The following is a 17,724-nucleotide window of genomic DNA, read 5'->3' as shown; positions in this document are numbered from 1 at the left end:
AGTTTGGAATGTAACAATTTATTGGGGTTAATTTTTTGTTTTAATTTTTAACTCCCCATTTCTGGCATTGATACAATATTCAAGAGCAGCAGAAAGAACAAAATGTACAAGAATACAAGAGTAATTAGCACAACCCCCACCCCCAAACCTGGAGCAAACCATTTTCTTGTGGGAAGCACCAAGAGAAGGGATGATTGAATCACCCCTCCAATGGCTATGCCTCCCACCCATCCACTCTAGACAGAGTTTAGCCAGCTGGGAACTGGATTAAAAAACAAAACAAAACAAAACAAACACTATATTTAAAATGAAAACTGCAAGACAAAAAAAATAATATATAGATATACAATTCATCCGTGCACAATCCTTAAATGCATTTTTTTCAAAATAAAAAAAATTACAAGATACATATTTAGGTTTATCTTAAATTAAAAAAAAATTACCACCTTCACTTTGTATGCCAAGTGAGGGGAAATGAAGAGAGAAATGGGTTGCACCAGAACTATCAGCACTTTTATGAGTCAGGGCTGACCTTCTCCAAGAGAAAGGATAGGGCTCTGATGCTGCCAAAGCTCAAGCACAGGCAGAATCTGAAGCACCCAAGTACCACAGAACTCAGCGGGGTTACTCGCCTACTCCAAGTTCAGTGTTTGCAGGAATCTGCAGGAGTTGAGCCTAAGCTTGGCACAGGGGAAGGTGAAAGGAAGGAACAGATGAGGGAGGCCCCTGTCCTTCACCACCAGCAGACAACTTTCTATGCAAAAAGAAAACAAACGGGGGAAAAAAAAATCCCAAAATAGAGTCTCCTCTATTCTTTGGGAGCATACAAGGCTTAATGGCAGAGGAGAGAAGAGGAGGGAGGACAGCACACAAAGTTCATTTGCTTGGGGGAGGCGCAGGCATGACAACTCTTTTCTAAAAAAAGTCATCACGATTAATTTTTTTGTTCTGTTTGAGAATTTGACCTAAGAGTCCGTCCCCCTTTGCAGCTGGGGGCCGGAAGCAGCAGGCTCCTTCCAAGTAGCTGAAGAGCAACCAACCTGAAGAGCAGCTGGGGGGCTGCTCAGGAGCATAAATGGGCCCCACTAGTCCTATGAGGCCCTGAAGCCCCACCAAGTGTTTTGACCCACCCAACTACATTCCAGAGGTTTAGTGTGAGCTCTAAGTACTCAGCTAAGCAAGGAATGAAGAACCAAGGCCCTGCAGTGGGAATTAACACTTTATCTGCATGTCCCAACCATGCCCCTTCCCTCCCACCAGATACATTTTCTGAGCTACTGCTGAAGGTGGCATCGCCCTGACTGCATCTTGCTGCTCTTCTGTCACCTGACTTTTCCCTGTGCCACAGCATGGTGCTTGCTGTCCCCTTCCCAGCTCTGCTCAGCCCAGGAGTGCAGAGGGTATCCCCATTCCTCCATCACAGTGCCATCTACCAGTGGCTGGAGGGAGCCAGCTCAAAGCACAGCACTTATCTGAGGTGGAAGGACCCTCACTCCAAGTACTGTGCTTTTGGATGGCCCTGGAAATATAAATTTCCCACCACAGAGAAGCTGGAAGGGACAGAAGAGCTGCCAGAGACAGCCCACCACCCCAGGAAGGGGAACTGACTATATCTCCCTTCACTCCTGGAAGGAGAAGTTTAGAGAAAGGAAGAAAGAAGAACTCAGGGCCCTGCCACATCCTTACAGGTGAGGCAGGTGGAACACAGGGCATCTCAGATGCACCACGCAGAACACACACGAAGCTTCTGGTGCCAAGGCTGACACTGCACAGACAAGGGTGCAAATGCCTCTGACCACACCAGTCAGACAGAGGGCAACGCTGAAATGGGAAAGGAGCAGAGGACAGAAAGGCCAAGGTGAGGACGGAGAGAGACTCCAACATCTCCTCCCATCTACACCCCCCAAAAAGAAATCATACACATTGCACTCTGGGGAAGGACATCAAAAATGTAAGTAAAAAAGAAAATAAAGACACTTATTTGCTCAACCCCAAAGCATTGGTGAAATGAAGATACTTCCTGGAGTTACCTGGGGAAGGAAGCACGGACAGGGAGTGGGGGATTTCTGAAGCAATGCTCAGAACTCCGTCTCTGTGCAAATGCCTCGAGAGTTGGGCTGCCAGCACCCTCAGCAGGATGGTCCCCTCCACCCCCATCCCCTTCTCATGAGGGAGACAGAGACACAGAGCAGTGACATAGCTGAGAGAAAGGCCATGGCAAGCCAAGAAGGAACAGAACCCAGGAGACACCAAATCCCTGACCTCAAACTAACCCTTTACAGCAGACCACCTTCAGAGCGGAAATTAGGAAGGCTGCGCACAGGGGAGAAAGAGGAGAGAGGGAGGTTTCTTTTATATTCATATATTTATATATAAAAAGTAAATAAGATCCCAGCTCTTGCGTGATTATTGGGCAGTTGAAAAATGCAGCAAAAGCAAGCGACATTGGAGTAAAAGGATGCGCCAGGCAAGGAGGAAAAAGTCTTGTCAGAAAGTGGGGAAAGAGGCAAAGGGAAAAATAAGCACTTAGCCAAACACGCACTCCAGGTTTGTTACACCCCCCTGGTAAGAAGGGCCTGGCTCCTGAGCAGCCCCACTAATGCCATGACTTGGAACTGGCAAAAGTGTGAGCGACTCAGGAAACCATCCTTCAGCATGGCAACCTCCTTCTGCCAGGAGGTCCCCAGGAAGGTGATCATCTCCAAACACTGGGAGCTGCCGAAGCCTCCTCTACAAAGAGGGGCTGGAGAAGGGAGTGAAATCCCTAGGAAGACTCAGCTCAGAGACAGCTCCTACCTGGTAAAAAGCATAATTGTGGTTTTTTCTTTTTTTTTTTTTTTCTTTTTTTTTTTTTTTATTTCATAAAATCTCCCTGGGAACTTCAGGAAGGGGAGACCCAGAGAAATGCTCCCTTTCTCTTTTGAAAACAGAAATTAAGCAGAGGCTCACCACAGCTGGGCCTGCTCACCACACTATTTCTGTTTTCCATCCCAAAAGGAGCTTGTATCTCATTAGCTTCACGCCTCCCCAGTCCCACTCTGCTCAGTGAGAAGAGGGCACAAGACAGGAGGCTGCTGCTCCAAGTAAAAAGCTGTGGGAAGCACTGACAGAGCTCAATAGGCAAAGAGAGGAGAAGTTCCCAGGAGCAGCCCAGGCTATCGGAGGCATCAAGACATCTGTCATCCGCCACTGCAAAGCCAAGGGCACCAGAGAAGTCCAGAGAAGAAAAGCTGTCCAGGTGTCCCTGCTTGCCACCTTCTGTTCAGACACCAACATCTGGTAGCTTCCCTCTTCCTCCAGGCACTCCCATACACCAGATGAACACCCAGCAGACATCCTGGATGAGGAAGCCAGCACACAAGAGTTCCCTCTCGCTCTGAAGGAACGTTCGGGCAACTCTGCCCCGCCACCCTGCAGGAAGCTGAAGCAGAAGGCTGCCCTACTTGAGCAGAGTCCCATCAGGGTGTTCATCTCCCCTCCCCATCCCAAAGACTTCCAACATTTGCTGGCCTCAAGAAGAGGGTACACCTCACTCAGCAACATCTTCAGAGCACACAAGGCAGCTCTCTCATCTGCTTCTGAAGATCCAGCCACTGTTGGAGAAGAGACACTGGACTACATACCAATGGGACTCCATTCTCTGTCCTGATGTGGTGAATCCTATACAGAAAAATGCCACTCCCCACCTGATGCTGGAAGAAGGTAAGAGACCCTACAGAGGGGAGGCATATCTGCTTCCCAGGAAATAAGCCCACCATGATTAATTTTGCTTGGATATAAGGGACGGAAAAGAGAAGAGACAGCAACTTGGCAGGAAAAGTACATGCCAACCCCAAATCTTAGCAGCTTGCTGTGCATGCAAAGTAAGTCTACTGTTTCCATGTTGATGGCCTGATTCACATTCTGGCAGAACGTGACTGGCCATTTCTGAGGGCCGCTCGGCCAGAAAACCACTTGGAGACTCCACCTTAGCTCACAGGAGAGGTATGGGAGGGAAGGGAAGTCACTCCAACACTTGGGAGGCAAGGACGGGAAAGGTTTGTAGACAGGGTTCCTCCAACATGCAACTTGCCTTTTCAGCTCAGAGATCGCTGCTTAGTCCTAGAATGCCTTTCCCTCCAGTTCAAGCAAGCCAAACACCATCCCAGACATACATGCTTCGATACTACAAAATACTCTTTTCCCTAAGGACCATCTAATACCACTACAATTTGTGCAATCACTGCATTTATTATTCATTTTTAAACTCTCTCTCGCTCTCTCCCTGTAGAAATTTTTTTTAAAACTTTTCTTTTTTTATGCAAAACTAATCATTTCACTTTTTCCACTCCATCATAAAATCTCCTCTAAAAACACGACAACGAGAACAAACATGGCACAGACACAGAGAATACTTCCCTGTTTTTGTTGGGTTTTTTTTCTAGGGGTTATTGGGAAGGGAAAGGGATACTTTCAAATAAACTCCTCCCTCAATTCCATGCCCTTTTTAAAAGGCATGGATGAATCTTCTTTCCCATCTCCACCATAAGGAGCAAGGGCAAAAATTCAGAAGGAGGAGCATCACCCACGTGAATACGAAGGTAGGGTTAGTCAGCCTCAAGTGTCTTGTCCACCTGAGGGAACTTGAGGTTGCTGCTGCATTCAAGTTAGCAAACCTCTAACTCAAAACAGCACAGGATCCTCATTTCGGATCCAGAGGTTCAGGGTTTGGTTCCCACCTGGTGACCCACCCAGGGAGGGATTTGTCACACAAGCAGGTAAGTTGTGTCTGCAAGCCGGATCATACTCCCTTCTTCCTCCACAGAGGATCTCCTGCACAAGTTCTCTGCTGCAACAAGTCCTCTCATTTCCTCACTGCACGAAGAAAGTCCTTGCGGAGCATCCCTACAGTGACCCACTGTTTTCCTCTTCACAGACAGTTCCCTTGCTTTGTCACTCTGGAGAAAGGCAAAACCCCTTCAATTAAACAATTCCTGCCCCTTGCCCCCAAAGAACACCATACAAGAGACACTGGGGAAAAGAATTCTGCCAAGCAACACATCTTGGCCAAAACACATCAAGAGTTTCCTATTAAAGTTCCCTTTTATCTCCCACTTAAACGCTTCAATATTTTTTTCAGAACCTTGATACCACAAAACAAAACACATCACCACATACACACCAAACAGTAACTTAACAACCTAAAGTGACTGGCTGGTTTGCATCCACCCCACAAAGCAGCTCCTCTTATCTTGCAGCCACAGATTAGTTCTTGTTCAGAAGGGAGAGGAAAAAGAGAAGAACCTCCTCGCTATTTTCCTAAGAAAGAGTTTTTCCCTATGCCTACAAACTGCTCATCTTTGAAGCTGCAGTCAAATGGATAGGCTATGCTAAAATAAGGGATCCTTGGGTGTACCAGGCACAGGAAAGATGAAAAAAACCCCAAAAAACCAAACAAAAAAACCAGAAACCAAAATCCCAACCCCCACGAAAAATACAAGCAGGTATTAATACAGACACGCACACAAGTCCAACAAGTTATAGGAAGCCTTAGCTTGGTGAATGGATCAGGGAAGTCTCTTTCTCCCTGCCCCTAGCTTTAGCTGTGAACGAAAGCACATCCCCAAAGAGTCCACTATGCTCTTTAATCAAGGAAAGAAAAAGAAAGAGGTGTACAAAGGGTGGTGCTAACAGCACCTGGAATCCCCCTCGGACTGTCTGCACAGACACCCAACCGCAACTGCTGTAAAATCACAGTGACCCACAGCTTGAAATGCCACCTGCTGTGAGACGAGGTTTGTAGGGAGGACAGCAAAGATTTTATTACACCAACCCAGGCACTGGAGGAAAAGAATAGACAAGCTCTGGGCACAGAAGCTCTAATTAAGGTCAGAAGCCAGTCTATCCCTCTACCACTCTGACGACGTCCCTTGGGCAGACAAATATTACTTCCCTCCCACAAATTGCCTCCCTTCTACCCTCAGATCACTGCAACCACAAAATCGCTACTCCACATGAAAGCACTCCTTAAAGCCAGCAGTTCCTGAGCATCCTTGTGTGAAAGCACCAGAGGGGCCAATTCCAATTGTGTTTACCCACCCAGGGTAGGTCTGTAAGTAAATGAGCCCTGGCATGGGGAATATTTCCACCCTTTTCACCTCTACAGCATGTTATGTGGAAGTGACACCCCTTTGCCCCATCCAGGGACAGGGATGAAAGGGTGAGGTTCTCCCACTGATTGAACAGCACCTCTTTTCCTTGCCCCTACAGGCCGAGTCCTGTGAGAGTAGAGGAAGTAGAGACCAAAGGAACGGCATCTCACCGTGAAGTTTAGGACCCACACAGAAACAGAGCAAGCCAGAAACGGCAGGTAAAAAAGAGCTTATTTTGGATGTGAACAAAGGTGGTCAGGAAAGAGGGAGCTTGGGCAAAGAACAGCAAGCTGTGGTCTTGCTCCCTCCTACTTGCTAGGGGTGAAGAGAAGGAATTTCTAGATCAGCTCACAGGAGCTTTGGGGAAAGAGATCCCAGCACACATGCATATGGTGTGAGAGAGACGGGTATTTCTTATGAGCACCTTTGGTTGACAGTTGTAAGGGCTGTTTCAGATGCTGAAAAGACAAGAGGGGAAACCTCTTCCAGGCCACCCACCACAGGGAGGGGAGAGCAGGAGAAGCAAAAGGAAGCAGGAAGAGTAAATGACCTGCCTTAGCATCTGCCCCTCCCTCCTTTGGAGGGAGCAAGAGGAAGCAAAGAGGGCTGGGGGAAGCTTACACACAAGGCAGGAGACCAGCCTCACCTGGCTGGGGCAGCATCATGCTGTTGGCGTCATCTTCCCCCAGACTGAAGGGTGGATGCACAGCCCACTCCCACTTCCACCACAGAAAGGCCAGGGAAGGGCATTTCATGCCCTCTCCCCTGATCAAGTGCAAGTGATGAACATCAGGAGGAAGATCTGGGCTGGAAGCAGTCTCCTCTTCTCTTTTCTTCCCTTTCTCCTGCAGAGCTGAGCAAGCTGGAAAATGCAGGAGAAGGGGAGGGACCAGGGCACCTGAAAGCACCCATACAACTGCCAAGGTAGCACCAATAGTCAAAGGAAAGGGGAAGCCAATATGGGGCATATGCTGCATGGGGCACCCCTACCGCCCCAGCTTTGTCTCAAGCACCTTCCAGGCATGACACTTCACCTGCCCTTCTTCCCCTCACTCTGGGGGCATCTGGATCAGCAACTGCCATGAGGACAGTAGAGGAGAGGGCAGATCCAGGCCACAGGCCACGAGGGGAAAGGATGGCAGGATCGTACTCATGGCAAGGGGAAAACATAGGAATGGAAGAGACTGCATGCACATTGTGGGAGAAGGTTTGGAGGACGTGGGCAAGGGCTCCAATCCTCTTACATCCTTCCCTCAAGGGTCTGGAGCTCCCCTTCAGTTTTGTCAAAGATGGAAGGGTAATGAGGAAGAGCAGCACCTTCCTCACCACCTGCACAGGCACACAGACACATGCTCACCCATCCCTCGGTCCCAAAGGCTCCACCGCCTGTTGGACAACACCACATTCAAGGACAAACAATCACTCCCCAGCCCCACCACAACCCTCCCTGCCTCCTCCCAGTGGCACTAACACCCAGGAACAGGGGGTGCTCCCACAGCCCCACTGACACGCTCCAGCCTCCAGGTAAGAGGAAGTGGGCAGGAGGAAAGGAGGAAGGGTGGCAGTGAGGGCAGAGGGACAGCCAAGGGGAGAAGGAGAGAACTAAGGACAGCCATTCACACCACGAGTTCTCGCAGGTAGAGCTCCCCCCACGCCCCTGGAGTGGGAGGACCTGGCCGCTCACTTGCTGCCTCCTCCACCACCACCCGCCGCCACCTTCTCAAAATCCTCTGCGTTACAGAACTCCTTGATGGTTACGGTGAGGAGGTTGCTGGTGACATCCGTGACCACCACGTTTGAGCAAGGGGACATCTCAGGACGCCAGTCGCCGGCCTCCTGCTCTGGGTCAGAAGAGGAGAGAGACAAGGAGGGCGTCTGCCCCCCGCTGCACCCTCCTGAGGGAGAACGCTTGCTGGTGGCAGCCGACTCGGGTGGGATCGAGAGGTCAAGGACCTCTGACTCACGCCAGTCGGGGATGGCTGGGCTGAGGGTCTCGGGGAGCAGCTTTGGAGGGGAATCATCTGGGTCAGAGGAGGAGTGGGGAGCGGGTGATGGGCAGCCAGAGGAGCTGGAGCTGGGAGCATCATAGGGGGTGGAGCCCATAATGAGCCCACAGGAGGCTGCCTGGGAGCCTTCTGCCTCCCCCTTGCCCTCCAAAGAGGGGGTAGGCGCAGCAGACGGCTTATTGTAGAGGGAAAAGGTGCCAAACTTCATGTGGCGGATCTGGGTGCGGAGGACGCTCTCGCTGAACTTTTTGCTCTTGCCAATGACACGGTTTCGGGACGGAATCTTGGGCCGAGCCAGGCCCCCGGTCCCATTGGCTGGCTTCCCACCTTTGTCAATGACTTTGAGGTTGAGGATGATGCGGCTGCGTTTGGGCTCGCGGGGTTTCACCTTACGGTTGATGATGCGGACGGTCTCCGAGAAGGGGGAGACAGGAGGACGAATGCCGGCCCCACCACCCACGCTCCCGCTGTTCTGGGGATCTGGACGGGGCAAGGGGCGCCGGGACATGCGGTGGCATCGCCGGATGTCTTTCTTGAGCCGGTGCACTGCGGCACTGGAGTGGAGCTTGGGAGAGGAGGTACTAGAACCAGGCTTGACAGAAAAGTGTACATCCCCAATGTGGAGGGCCTCCGCTTGGGCCCGAGCCTGCAGTGGTGGGGAGAAAGAAAACAAACAGGGTCAGAGAGGCAGCCTAGGTGCAACCAAATCTCAAACCAGGCATTGCTCACCTGAGGCCAAGCACTCACCAGCAATGCTATGTCACATTTATATCCAACATTAATGATAAGCATGGGTACACACCTACAGGCTACTGATAGCTACGGCACAGCCCCCAGATAGGCATGAGGCATTGTCTCTATCCTTTTCAGGCAGCTAATGTCTCCCTAAACTGTGCTCCTGTTGACACGTGCTTTCCCCAGGGAGAAACTGCCAATTCCCCAGGCATGTTTCATGGTTACAGTCAGTGGTCTCCAAGGCCCCCCGGGTCATCACCAGCAAACATACACAACCCTCCACTGTCAGCCAAACAAGCCAGCATCCTCCTAGAAACTGGGGCTGTTAGTGCTGAGTTAGCACTCAGAATTACATACTAGTCCCAAGACTGGGGATTGTATCTTGTACAACATGAGTACTAGAGAGGAAGAGTAATGCGTTCAGTTTCCTCTTCTCCTCCCACAGCCAGAATCATCTCTGGAAAGCACGGTAGAAGGGGGTCTTGAGGAACAAAGATGGAGGCACGTGAGAGTGGTCTGATGGAGTTGTCTTAGCTAAACACAAGAAATGAGGAGATCTGAAGCTCATTTCTAATTAGGGTCACAAGCAAGTCATTCATCCTTACTGTGCTGTCAAGCAAGGTCCAATGCTTAAAGCCAGAGATTAGGCCAGCTGGAATTCAAGTCAAGTTTTAACCGCACCTCCAAAGAAGAGACTGTCTTGTCCCTTTAAACACCACACTTGTTTAAAACCTAGTACTGAATCAGAGCAGGAACAGCACTAGTTCAGCTGTGCTGTGCCAGCTCTCCCCAAGAGCCAGGCCAGGGGAACAAGACTTTTAAGCTCTTCTGGTGCTTGGAGATAGTTCCAAAACCTGCCCTGGTTCATGTACCAGAGACAGGAACATTTTCTGGCAGCAGGAACAACAGTTTCATTGGTAAGCTGGTGCTGTATGACCTGAAGACCCTGTGGGCATGGAAACCCAGAGTACATTCTTACATCACACCCCACCAGAGCACTGTTGGTTTTAGAGCTCAGCCTCCCACCTGCACCCTGCTACTAGCCCAAATCAACCTGCTTCCATATTCCCTCTCAGCAGTGGTGATAGGTAGAAGTCACAAAGGCCTGGAGGGGACAGGAGAGCCCCCCTGCGATTTCCCATCCAGTGAGCAGCTTCCCCCACCTCGTGGGCACAGCAAGAACTGCAGTGCTGGAAGACGACAGCTGCTTTTCCTCCCTAACTTTTCCATCCCGTTGCCCCTTGCACACGCCAAGATCGGGATGGCTTCTTGCCAGCTAAGAGCTTAGCACTCAACTCCATCTCCTTTGTCACCCTGCAGGCTGTGCCTCCTACCAGAGAAACGCCCAGGGAAAAAAATGTGTGTGTAAAGGCCGGGATCTAACAGATCTAAGCGAGGGGCCCAGCCAGTCACTGCACAAAAAGCTCAAAACCCTGGCCCCACAGCTCAGAGCTTTGCTGTTACCCAGTGCCCCTCTTCTCCCACTGAGATCCCTATGGGAACCGCAGAAGATCCCAAACTAGCTGAGAACGGAGATGTGAAGACATTTTGTTCCTCTCGGGCTAACAGTGGACGACCACGGCCTTCAGTGTTACCTTGTATCCTGGCTTTAAAACAGCTGCAAAAATGAGGCCTCCTTCTTGAGCTGTACAAGAAAACACAGACTGAAGGCTCACTCAGACCAGGAACTCTGCGTTAGCCAACTGACAAAGAAATAGGGAGAAGATGACACAACCGCCAAGGCAGGCACAGACTCTCTCCACATTAAGAAACAGGGCTGTTTCCACCTAGCTAGAGGGAAGTGTTCCCAGCACACACAAACCCAAACACATCCTGCCATAGCAGGAAGCATCCCAGTGTCCAGCTAGTTTCTCTTTGTTCAGCCTTGCACGTTGCTCCATGGCCCAAACTGTTGAGAAAATAATTAGACACAGTTCCTATTGCAGGCATGCTACAGGCTGGAGCCCAGTAGCAGCAGCAGATGAACTCCCAAGGCCACGTACCAACTCTCCCCATCCCACCTCATCAATACATAACTTGGAGACACCACAGACCCTGTCAGGAGGTCACAGGCACAGGCTGTGCTTGCTCCCTCTCCTCACACATCCCTCTGAAGCAGATGGCAGACACAAGGACAAGCTACAGTTTGCTTTCTGACATTACATATCAGCATAGCCTGAATTAACAAATTTACTCTTCTTTTCCCTCCCCTTCCCCATCACAGCTAGCCCTTCTAGCACTGCTGCTCTTGTGCTTTAGGCTTCTCACTAATTTACCACTGCTCAGCAGAGAGCAAAGTGCAACACAATGTCCCATTCCAAAATGCAGGACAGGAAAGCCAGGCAGAGGGTGCAGACAGATGCACTAGTGAAAATCCTTCATCTACAGCTTCAGCAGATAGACACAGGTATCTTTCAGGGCCTCTTCTGCTGCCAACACTGCACATCTTTCAGATTAATTCCATACCCTGTAATCATGCCTTGAAGTGAGTTCTGCCCCCTCTGTGCCATTCTGCTCCAAGTCAAATCTAATTGCCACCTTCCATCAGTACCGCCATCCATTACCCATGGGAAAGAAGGCAGCTTCTCACAGGGGTGGGGGAAGCAGTCACAAACACCCTCAGTTTCCTTGCACACCCCAAAATTCTTCAGCAAAGCTTCCCATCAATCACATTAAATGAAGTGATGATACTGGAATGGTCACAGCCTGGCCACTTCCACAGTCCTACTGATTTTACTTTCTCTGCCTGTGCACATTAATCAGCTCTCGTCCTGTTTTGACAGAGAGACCTGTCTTGGTTTTGCGCTTGCACAGCAGCTAGTGCAGAGCCCTGCTGCAGGGCTGGGACTTCTCCAGTGTGCCAGAACCACTAGGTCTCCTTAACTAGCTATGTGTCTGCATTTCCAGTTACTTCTGGGGCACTTCCTCAAGGCTGAAGCTGCTTCTAACTCGTGTTTCAGCTGTCTGCGTTTATTAAATTCCAGTTCCAGTAGTCTCCAGGTAGACTGCAAGCAGCATCAATACCTTTGGCCAGATAATATTAAGAGAGAGGATAAGTTGGGACCCAACAGTCCTCCCCTGGTGCTACACTACTATTCCCAGCGACAAGCTTCAATGCAAGTTCCAAAGAGCAATATGCAAATATTCAGCTTACCTTGAGATTGTTTTTCCAGGTAAGGTTTCAAGAAAAAATAGTATCAGATGCGTTATCTAAGACCAACCCCCAGAGCCCTCTCACTTGTGAAGCACAGGATCAGGTTTATTCAGACATCAACTATGCAAACTCACCCCTTCACTGCAGAGGACAGCACATTTTCTGGGCTCTCCTTCCCCTGCTTCCAACTTTACATTAAGTAACTTGCTACCTCAGATTTGGAGAAGATTCAGCATTCAGTTTTATCTATTGGAAGCGCACTTCTCCCTGCTACGGATCCACTTCTTGATCACACTCACAAGCCATATGAGCATAAGGTCTTTGAAAAAACAAACCCATTCAATCCTTTCAGCTGTGTCACTACAGTTTTCTACTTTGCTCACAAGTCTTCCAAATGGAAGCTACGTCTCTGGGTTTTGCTGTTTTCACCCGCAGGATGTGCTCACCACTGAAGAGGTACTCAGCATGTATACAAAGTAATTCACTTTCTGCTTACAGCTCAGCCTACATCAGGATGCAGCTTCTGGAGGCTTGCTGCAGTGCTCTGTCACGAGAGCAAGCCAATTGCTAGGATTGCTTCCCTTCCCCCTCTTCCCCTCTGGGATACGTATCACCTTTATTTATCTTGTACAGCTCTCCCTCATTGCCCCTGGGAACTAGTGTATCTCCCCCATTCCCTACTATTTCTGAATAAATGTCCCTCGAGGCCCAGAAAGCATGTTTGTTCATTTATTCCCTTAACACACTGAGACACGCAAGCACATACATGGACATGTGCTTAGAAAGGCCTCTCTTACCTGATTTGTATCAAATCTCTCCAATTTGGAAGAAAAAAAAAAAACCAAAACAAAGATCTTGTAAGGCAAAATGGATTTCTAGTTAATTATTTCAAAATCAAGCCAATTCCAGTAGTGCTGCTGCACCATAGCAGCACAATTCTCTCATAAATTACTGGGTCTGCTTTGTCTTTTATTCTCCACCTGCATTCCCACAGTCCTTGCTCCAAACAGCATTCGCAAGAGCTCTTCTTTCCCCTTTTTGGCTGCCATTCTGCCTTTTTATCACCCTCTTTCTTCTGCAGTCTTCCAAGTGACAAGGCAAAAGCAAGCCAGTTCATAGCACAGTTCTCCCAAGCAACACTGCCATAAACTAAAGTTTCCCTCTGGATGGGGAACAAAATGCTACAAAGGGGAATGGTCTGTTTTCAAACCGCTCGGGGATAATTTACAAACAGGGAGGAGATCAAAAGAAACCCAATTCCAACTTCAGAGTTCAAGAAAGGGCAAAGTGACAGAGCACCACGCTGCTCAGCCCCTTCTTCCCCCACTCTCCCACTAAGAATCTCCTTTACTCTGTTCTCCCTTACTTCTTCCTTCCCATTAACCTTCTCCACCCTTGTCCCCTTAGTATTTATGGCCAGCCCAACTAAGGGTCTTTGCCAGCCACCCACTGAGCTTGCAGATCGGGCTCTGTCTCTGAACAGCACTTGCTCGACTTTATTAGATGAGTTGGTGAGTTTTGCATTCCGCACAGCAGAGTGCCTAGGGAAAAGCAAAATAAAAAGAGTAAATCGAGCAGGAGAAGAAGAGGAGGAAGATCACTCCAGCATGTGCTGTATCTCTTTCTAACCTCACACCAGCTTCCACTCTGACCCGCAGCCTAAGGGCCTGTCCTCAAGGATGACTTCTGCCAGACACCTAAGTAGTAAGGTAAGAGCCTTACGTACAGTGCTGCCTGTTTCAGACCAAGGACTCGACTTCCCACCGCTCAGCACAAGGCTGCAGCATACCAGCAGCCTCCCAAGAATTACAACCTCCCACCAAGCCTGATCTCAGCTGTGGGAAAGTTTGCCCCTAGTATGCAGAGGATAAAGACCCACTTCCTGCCCAAAACTCTGCAGTTCAAGTTTGCAGGGGTTGCTTTCAACATTGGCCATCTTGACAGTGATCTTACAAAATCTGGACTGTAAGTTGCCTCTGCAGTCTGATGGAAAGGGCAAGTGTTAGAAGCAGGAGCCTGGCTTACAAAGGCAGCAGGTGGTCAAAGATGCAGCTTTTCAAAGCTTTTCCAAAGGCGTGGGCCACTAACCTGCTGGAATGCTTTCTGCAAATCCCTCTGGGTGCCTATCTGCAACTTTTGAGAACTAATCCCAGGATAAACCGAGCCTCAACTGCAAGCTAAAACACCCACACAGCCCAAGGGACTGAGCGGCGTTTCAGGGCACTTATTTTGATGCCATCCCAGAGACTCAGAAGCCTAAGTTTAAGCACTGATACACATGAAAAATCCTAGAGAGCCACCAAGTTCAGGGCAGATTAGTCTACCAAAGCGGTCCTAGGCCAGACTTCTGCTTAAAAATCAGTGCAACCAGATCTAATCTGTTCAGTTAACAGATCAAAAAGAATATTGTTCTAACTGCCAACTCCAAATACTCCCTCTGGGATACAAGAATCAAATTTCTTCCCTCGCTTCCGAAATTCTCACTGGCGAGAGATTCTGCAGCTGAAAGAACTGAAAACACTGTTAGTGATGCGTGAGGCAGTCCCACTCCTCCCATATCAGCACCGGTGCTGCGGGGCTGGCAGAGATCAAACGTGCATCTTCAGTGGGTCAGAAGGACTGACGAGGGATGCAAACCATCACAGTGTCTCTGTCACAATTCTACCCACAGCTGTGTTGATTGTGGTTTGCCTGAATGGAGCGCAAACAAGTTCAGATAGGGCTGGCTGAGATAGAGTTACTTCTTGCTGCCTGGCCTGGGGTGTTATTTTTAGGGTAGGATCCGAAGTCACAGAGGAAGAGCAAGTCAGAGCATTAACAGTTCCGCCAGCTCTGTTTCCCAGAGGTGCAAACCAAGTGGCAGTGGAAGTGCTCTGCCCTGCCAGCCTCTCCCACAACGTGGCACCAGCCACGAGAGTTAATCTTGCTCCCCCATCACAATCCACCTTCTACAAAATAGTGAGCCAGCTCCACAAACCTACAGGTTTTCATTACTGTTTGAGGAGCTGGCAGAAGGAAGATGTGCCACAGAAACGTGTCACCGACGTGATTCAAAGGATACTGTTGAATAATTCAGGTTCTAAGTTTAGGGGGGTTTTAAAGAGCAAGGGGAGAAGAGAAGCAATGAGTGGGTTTTGAGTTTGGGGGTTGGTTTTGGTTTTTTAGATGAGTGAAAATGATTGATTTTTTTTTTAAATGAGTAATATGGCAATGGATTTTGCCATATCACATTCGGAATCAAAAATAAAAGAAACTGATTACACAGAGCATAATCATTCCTCTACAGCTCTGAACAGTGTCAGGTGTTACAAATACCAGTATTTTTTAACTCAGAGAACTATTTTAAACTGGTGGTTTCCCTTTAAGTGTTCCTCTGCACTGTTGGAAATCTAAACACAAGGGTTACATTTAATGCATGACTGCCAGAAAGAGAAAAGCCAACTAGTCTGGTTCCCCTGAATATAGCATAAGAGCTAGTACGTATCAGATATGTTTGTAATTCTCAGTCTGCAGACACAGAACACTGTTAGCAGAAAAACAGGCAATGAGGGAGAAGGACAGTTCCATCAGCAGGACTTTCCGAGGACTACCGCAGTCTCATGGGTTTTAGGAAGAGCATCAGAATATGCCTGTTCCTGCATTTCTTCCGTGTGCTTCATTATATCCTCTCAAAGCAAAGAAGAGGTGACACCCTACCCCTCACTGCTCTTTCCAGTGCTCATGCAGTTAAAAGTGCTGCGCTGACTTGAGTAAAGCTCCTACTGCTGCCAGGCAAAGGAAAGTATTAACCTGTTTCACAGATGGGGAAACACACACAAAGGCTAAATGAGTTGCCCAAAGCCACAGAATGACTTGGTGATAGCGATGCCTTACCACAGGGTCCACACCGGCTGTTCCAGGGCTTTATAGCAGAATGAAACCAGGGAAGCTGTGGACTTGCTCATCTGTCTGAACTATACAAGGCTGTGTTCCTTCTATGCTCATTTGAAGTCTGAGATTGTGACAGTTGGAGAGGAAAAGGAGGGAAGAGAGGAGTAGAGCAAGGTGCTTTGTCTGTAAACTAATAAATACACAAAGCTCACATAGCAGTCACACAGCTACTGGTGCTTTTAAGAAGAGAAAGTAAAAAATACAGGGAGGGCCTGCACTAGGGACTCTCTTCCTTGCTCCTCGTTGCAAGGGAGCAGAGATGCTATGACAACATCTTCTTGCAGAGATGTTAAGTCTATAAGAGGAGAACTGAAAACTTCAGTTGCCATCCTATGCAGAGGTAAAATACTCCTCCTCCTCACCCACCCCCCTCTGCCCTCCTCAAATGCAAAACAAGCTTGCAGTTTATAGATCAAAACATGAACCCTTCATGAAACTCCTATGGAGCACCTACATCCTGAAACACAATCAGAGGAGTACAAGTGGCAGAGGGATTCCCACCTCAGCTGCCTGACCGCTCAGCGTGCTGCTAAGTTGCAGAGCACGAGCTGGATGGAACAGGCTGCTGAAGGAACAGGGAGCAGGGCTGGTTAGCTCTCCACTGCGGCAGCAGAAGGCCGTGAGAGGGAGAGGATATTGGAAAAAGAGATTGCAGCCTCACCATGCACATCTGCGTGTGCCGATCGTCCTGCTGAGGCACCCGTCGCACGCACACTCGCTCTCCCTTCACACGCTTCTGTGCCTCTGCCCACCCTCCCCCTTTCCTGCCGGTTTTCCCCGCGCTCCCAGAGCCAGGCATCAGGCACAAGTCACTTGAAAGTCCAGTCCTTCCAAGGGCATGCACCGGAAAGGTTTGAGAGACATTTGGCTAGGCCCGAGTTATTTAAATAAGAGTTACCTTCAGCAGAAAAGTTTTAGGTTTAGGTCCTCTCTTCTTGGGCCCGTACAGCTCACGCTCTCGTTCCCTTTAGGGAGTCAAATTTGTCAAGAAGTTAAAACTTTTCCCAAAGGAGAAACAGAAGTATACAAGTTTGATTTAAAAAAAAAAAAAAAGAAAAAGAAAAAAAAAAAGATAAAAAAGAAACAAGGAGAGCCTGGACACTCTTTCCCGCTCGCCCACCCAAAGCCAAACCTGCTGCTGCAGCCCCCCCGGCCTGGGGTGGGGGATGAGTACTCACTTCTGCTCGAAGGCGGCGATGAGGCGGGAGTCCAGGATGTTCTCCTCGGGTTCCCAGGTGCTGTACCTGCCGGGGCGGGAGCAGCGGGGAGGACAAGCGAAGGAGTTAGCGCCCAAATCCCTCCGGAGCTGTACACAGGGACACCCTCCCCCCCGCCCCCATCACATTCTGCCCCAGCCAATGCCCCCCACCCCCGCAGCCCGGGCGGGATGCACTCACTTGATGGCCCAGCCTTTCCATTTCACCAGGTACTCGATGCGCCCCTGCAACACACGGGGGAGAAAATAGGGGGGGAGGGGGGAGATGTTGAGGCGGGGGGCCGGCGGTCGGGCCAGCGGAGCGGCCCAGCAGCGAGGAGCAGGGCAGGGGGTCCCGCGGCCCCACCCGGGGCGGCCCCTCACCTTTCGGATGCGGCGCTTGATGATGGACTCGGCGGCGAAGACGCGCTCCCCCACTGCAGACAGCTCCATCTTGCTGCTCCCCCTCAGCGGCGGCGGCGCCCACAGCCCATAATAATCCCGCCCGCCCGCGCGCGCCGCCCCGCCCCCTGCCCGCCGGCCCCGCCCTCCTCGTGCCGCCGCCGCTGGCTC

The 17,724-nt window shown here is 49.8% G+C and overlaps 1 protein-coding gene across 2 annotated transcripts; it reads right to left on the bottom strand.

Annotated features, from left to right (window-relative positions):
- CBX6 (chromobox 6) lies at positions 1–17,652 on the bottom strand. Of its 2 annotated transcripts, none has more exons than XM_032687605.1 (5): positions 17,536–17,652; positions 17,354–17,397; positions 17,135–17,200; positions 16,855–16,921; positions 1–8,783 (listed from the first exon to the last, which is right to left on the bottom strand). In XM_032687605.1, exons 1-5 carry the CDS (start codon positions 17,602–17,604, stop codon positions 7,812–7,814), a joined length of 1,218 nt encoding a protein of 405 aa, XP_032543496.1. In that variant the 5' UTR covers positions 17,605–17,652; the 3' UTR covers positions 1–7,811. The 2 variants fall into 2 exon arrangements, with proteins under 2 accessions (XP_032543496.1, XP_032543497.1); XM_032687606.1 differs by having other exon boundaries at positions 1–8,729.
- Positions 17,653–17,724: the final 72 nt, after the last annotated feature.

This window comes from Chiroxiphia lanceolata, chromosome 5, assembly GCF_009829145.1.
Source record: "Chiroxiphia lanceolata isolate bChiLan1 chromosome 5, bChiLan1.pri, whole genome shotgun sequence".
In the NCBI taxonomy this organism is placed as follows: Eukaryota; Metazoa; Chordata; class Aves; order Passeriformes; family Pipridae; genus Chiroxiphia; species Chiroxiphia lanceolata.
The sequence above is the reverse complement of the archived record's forward strand: the minus strand, read 5'-3'. Positions and strand labels throughout refer to the sequence as shown.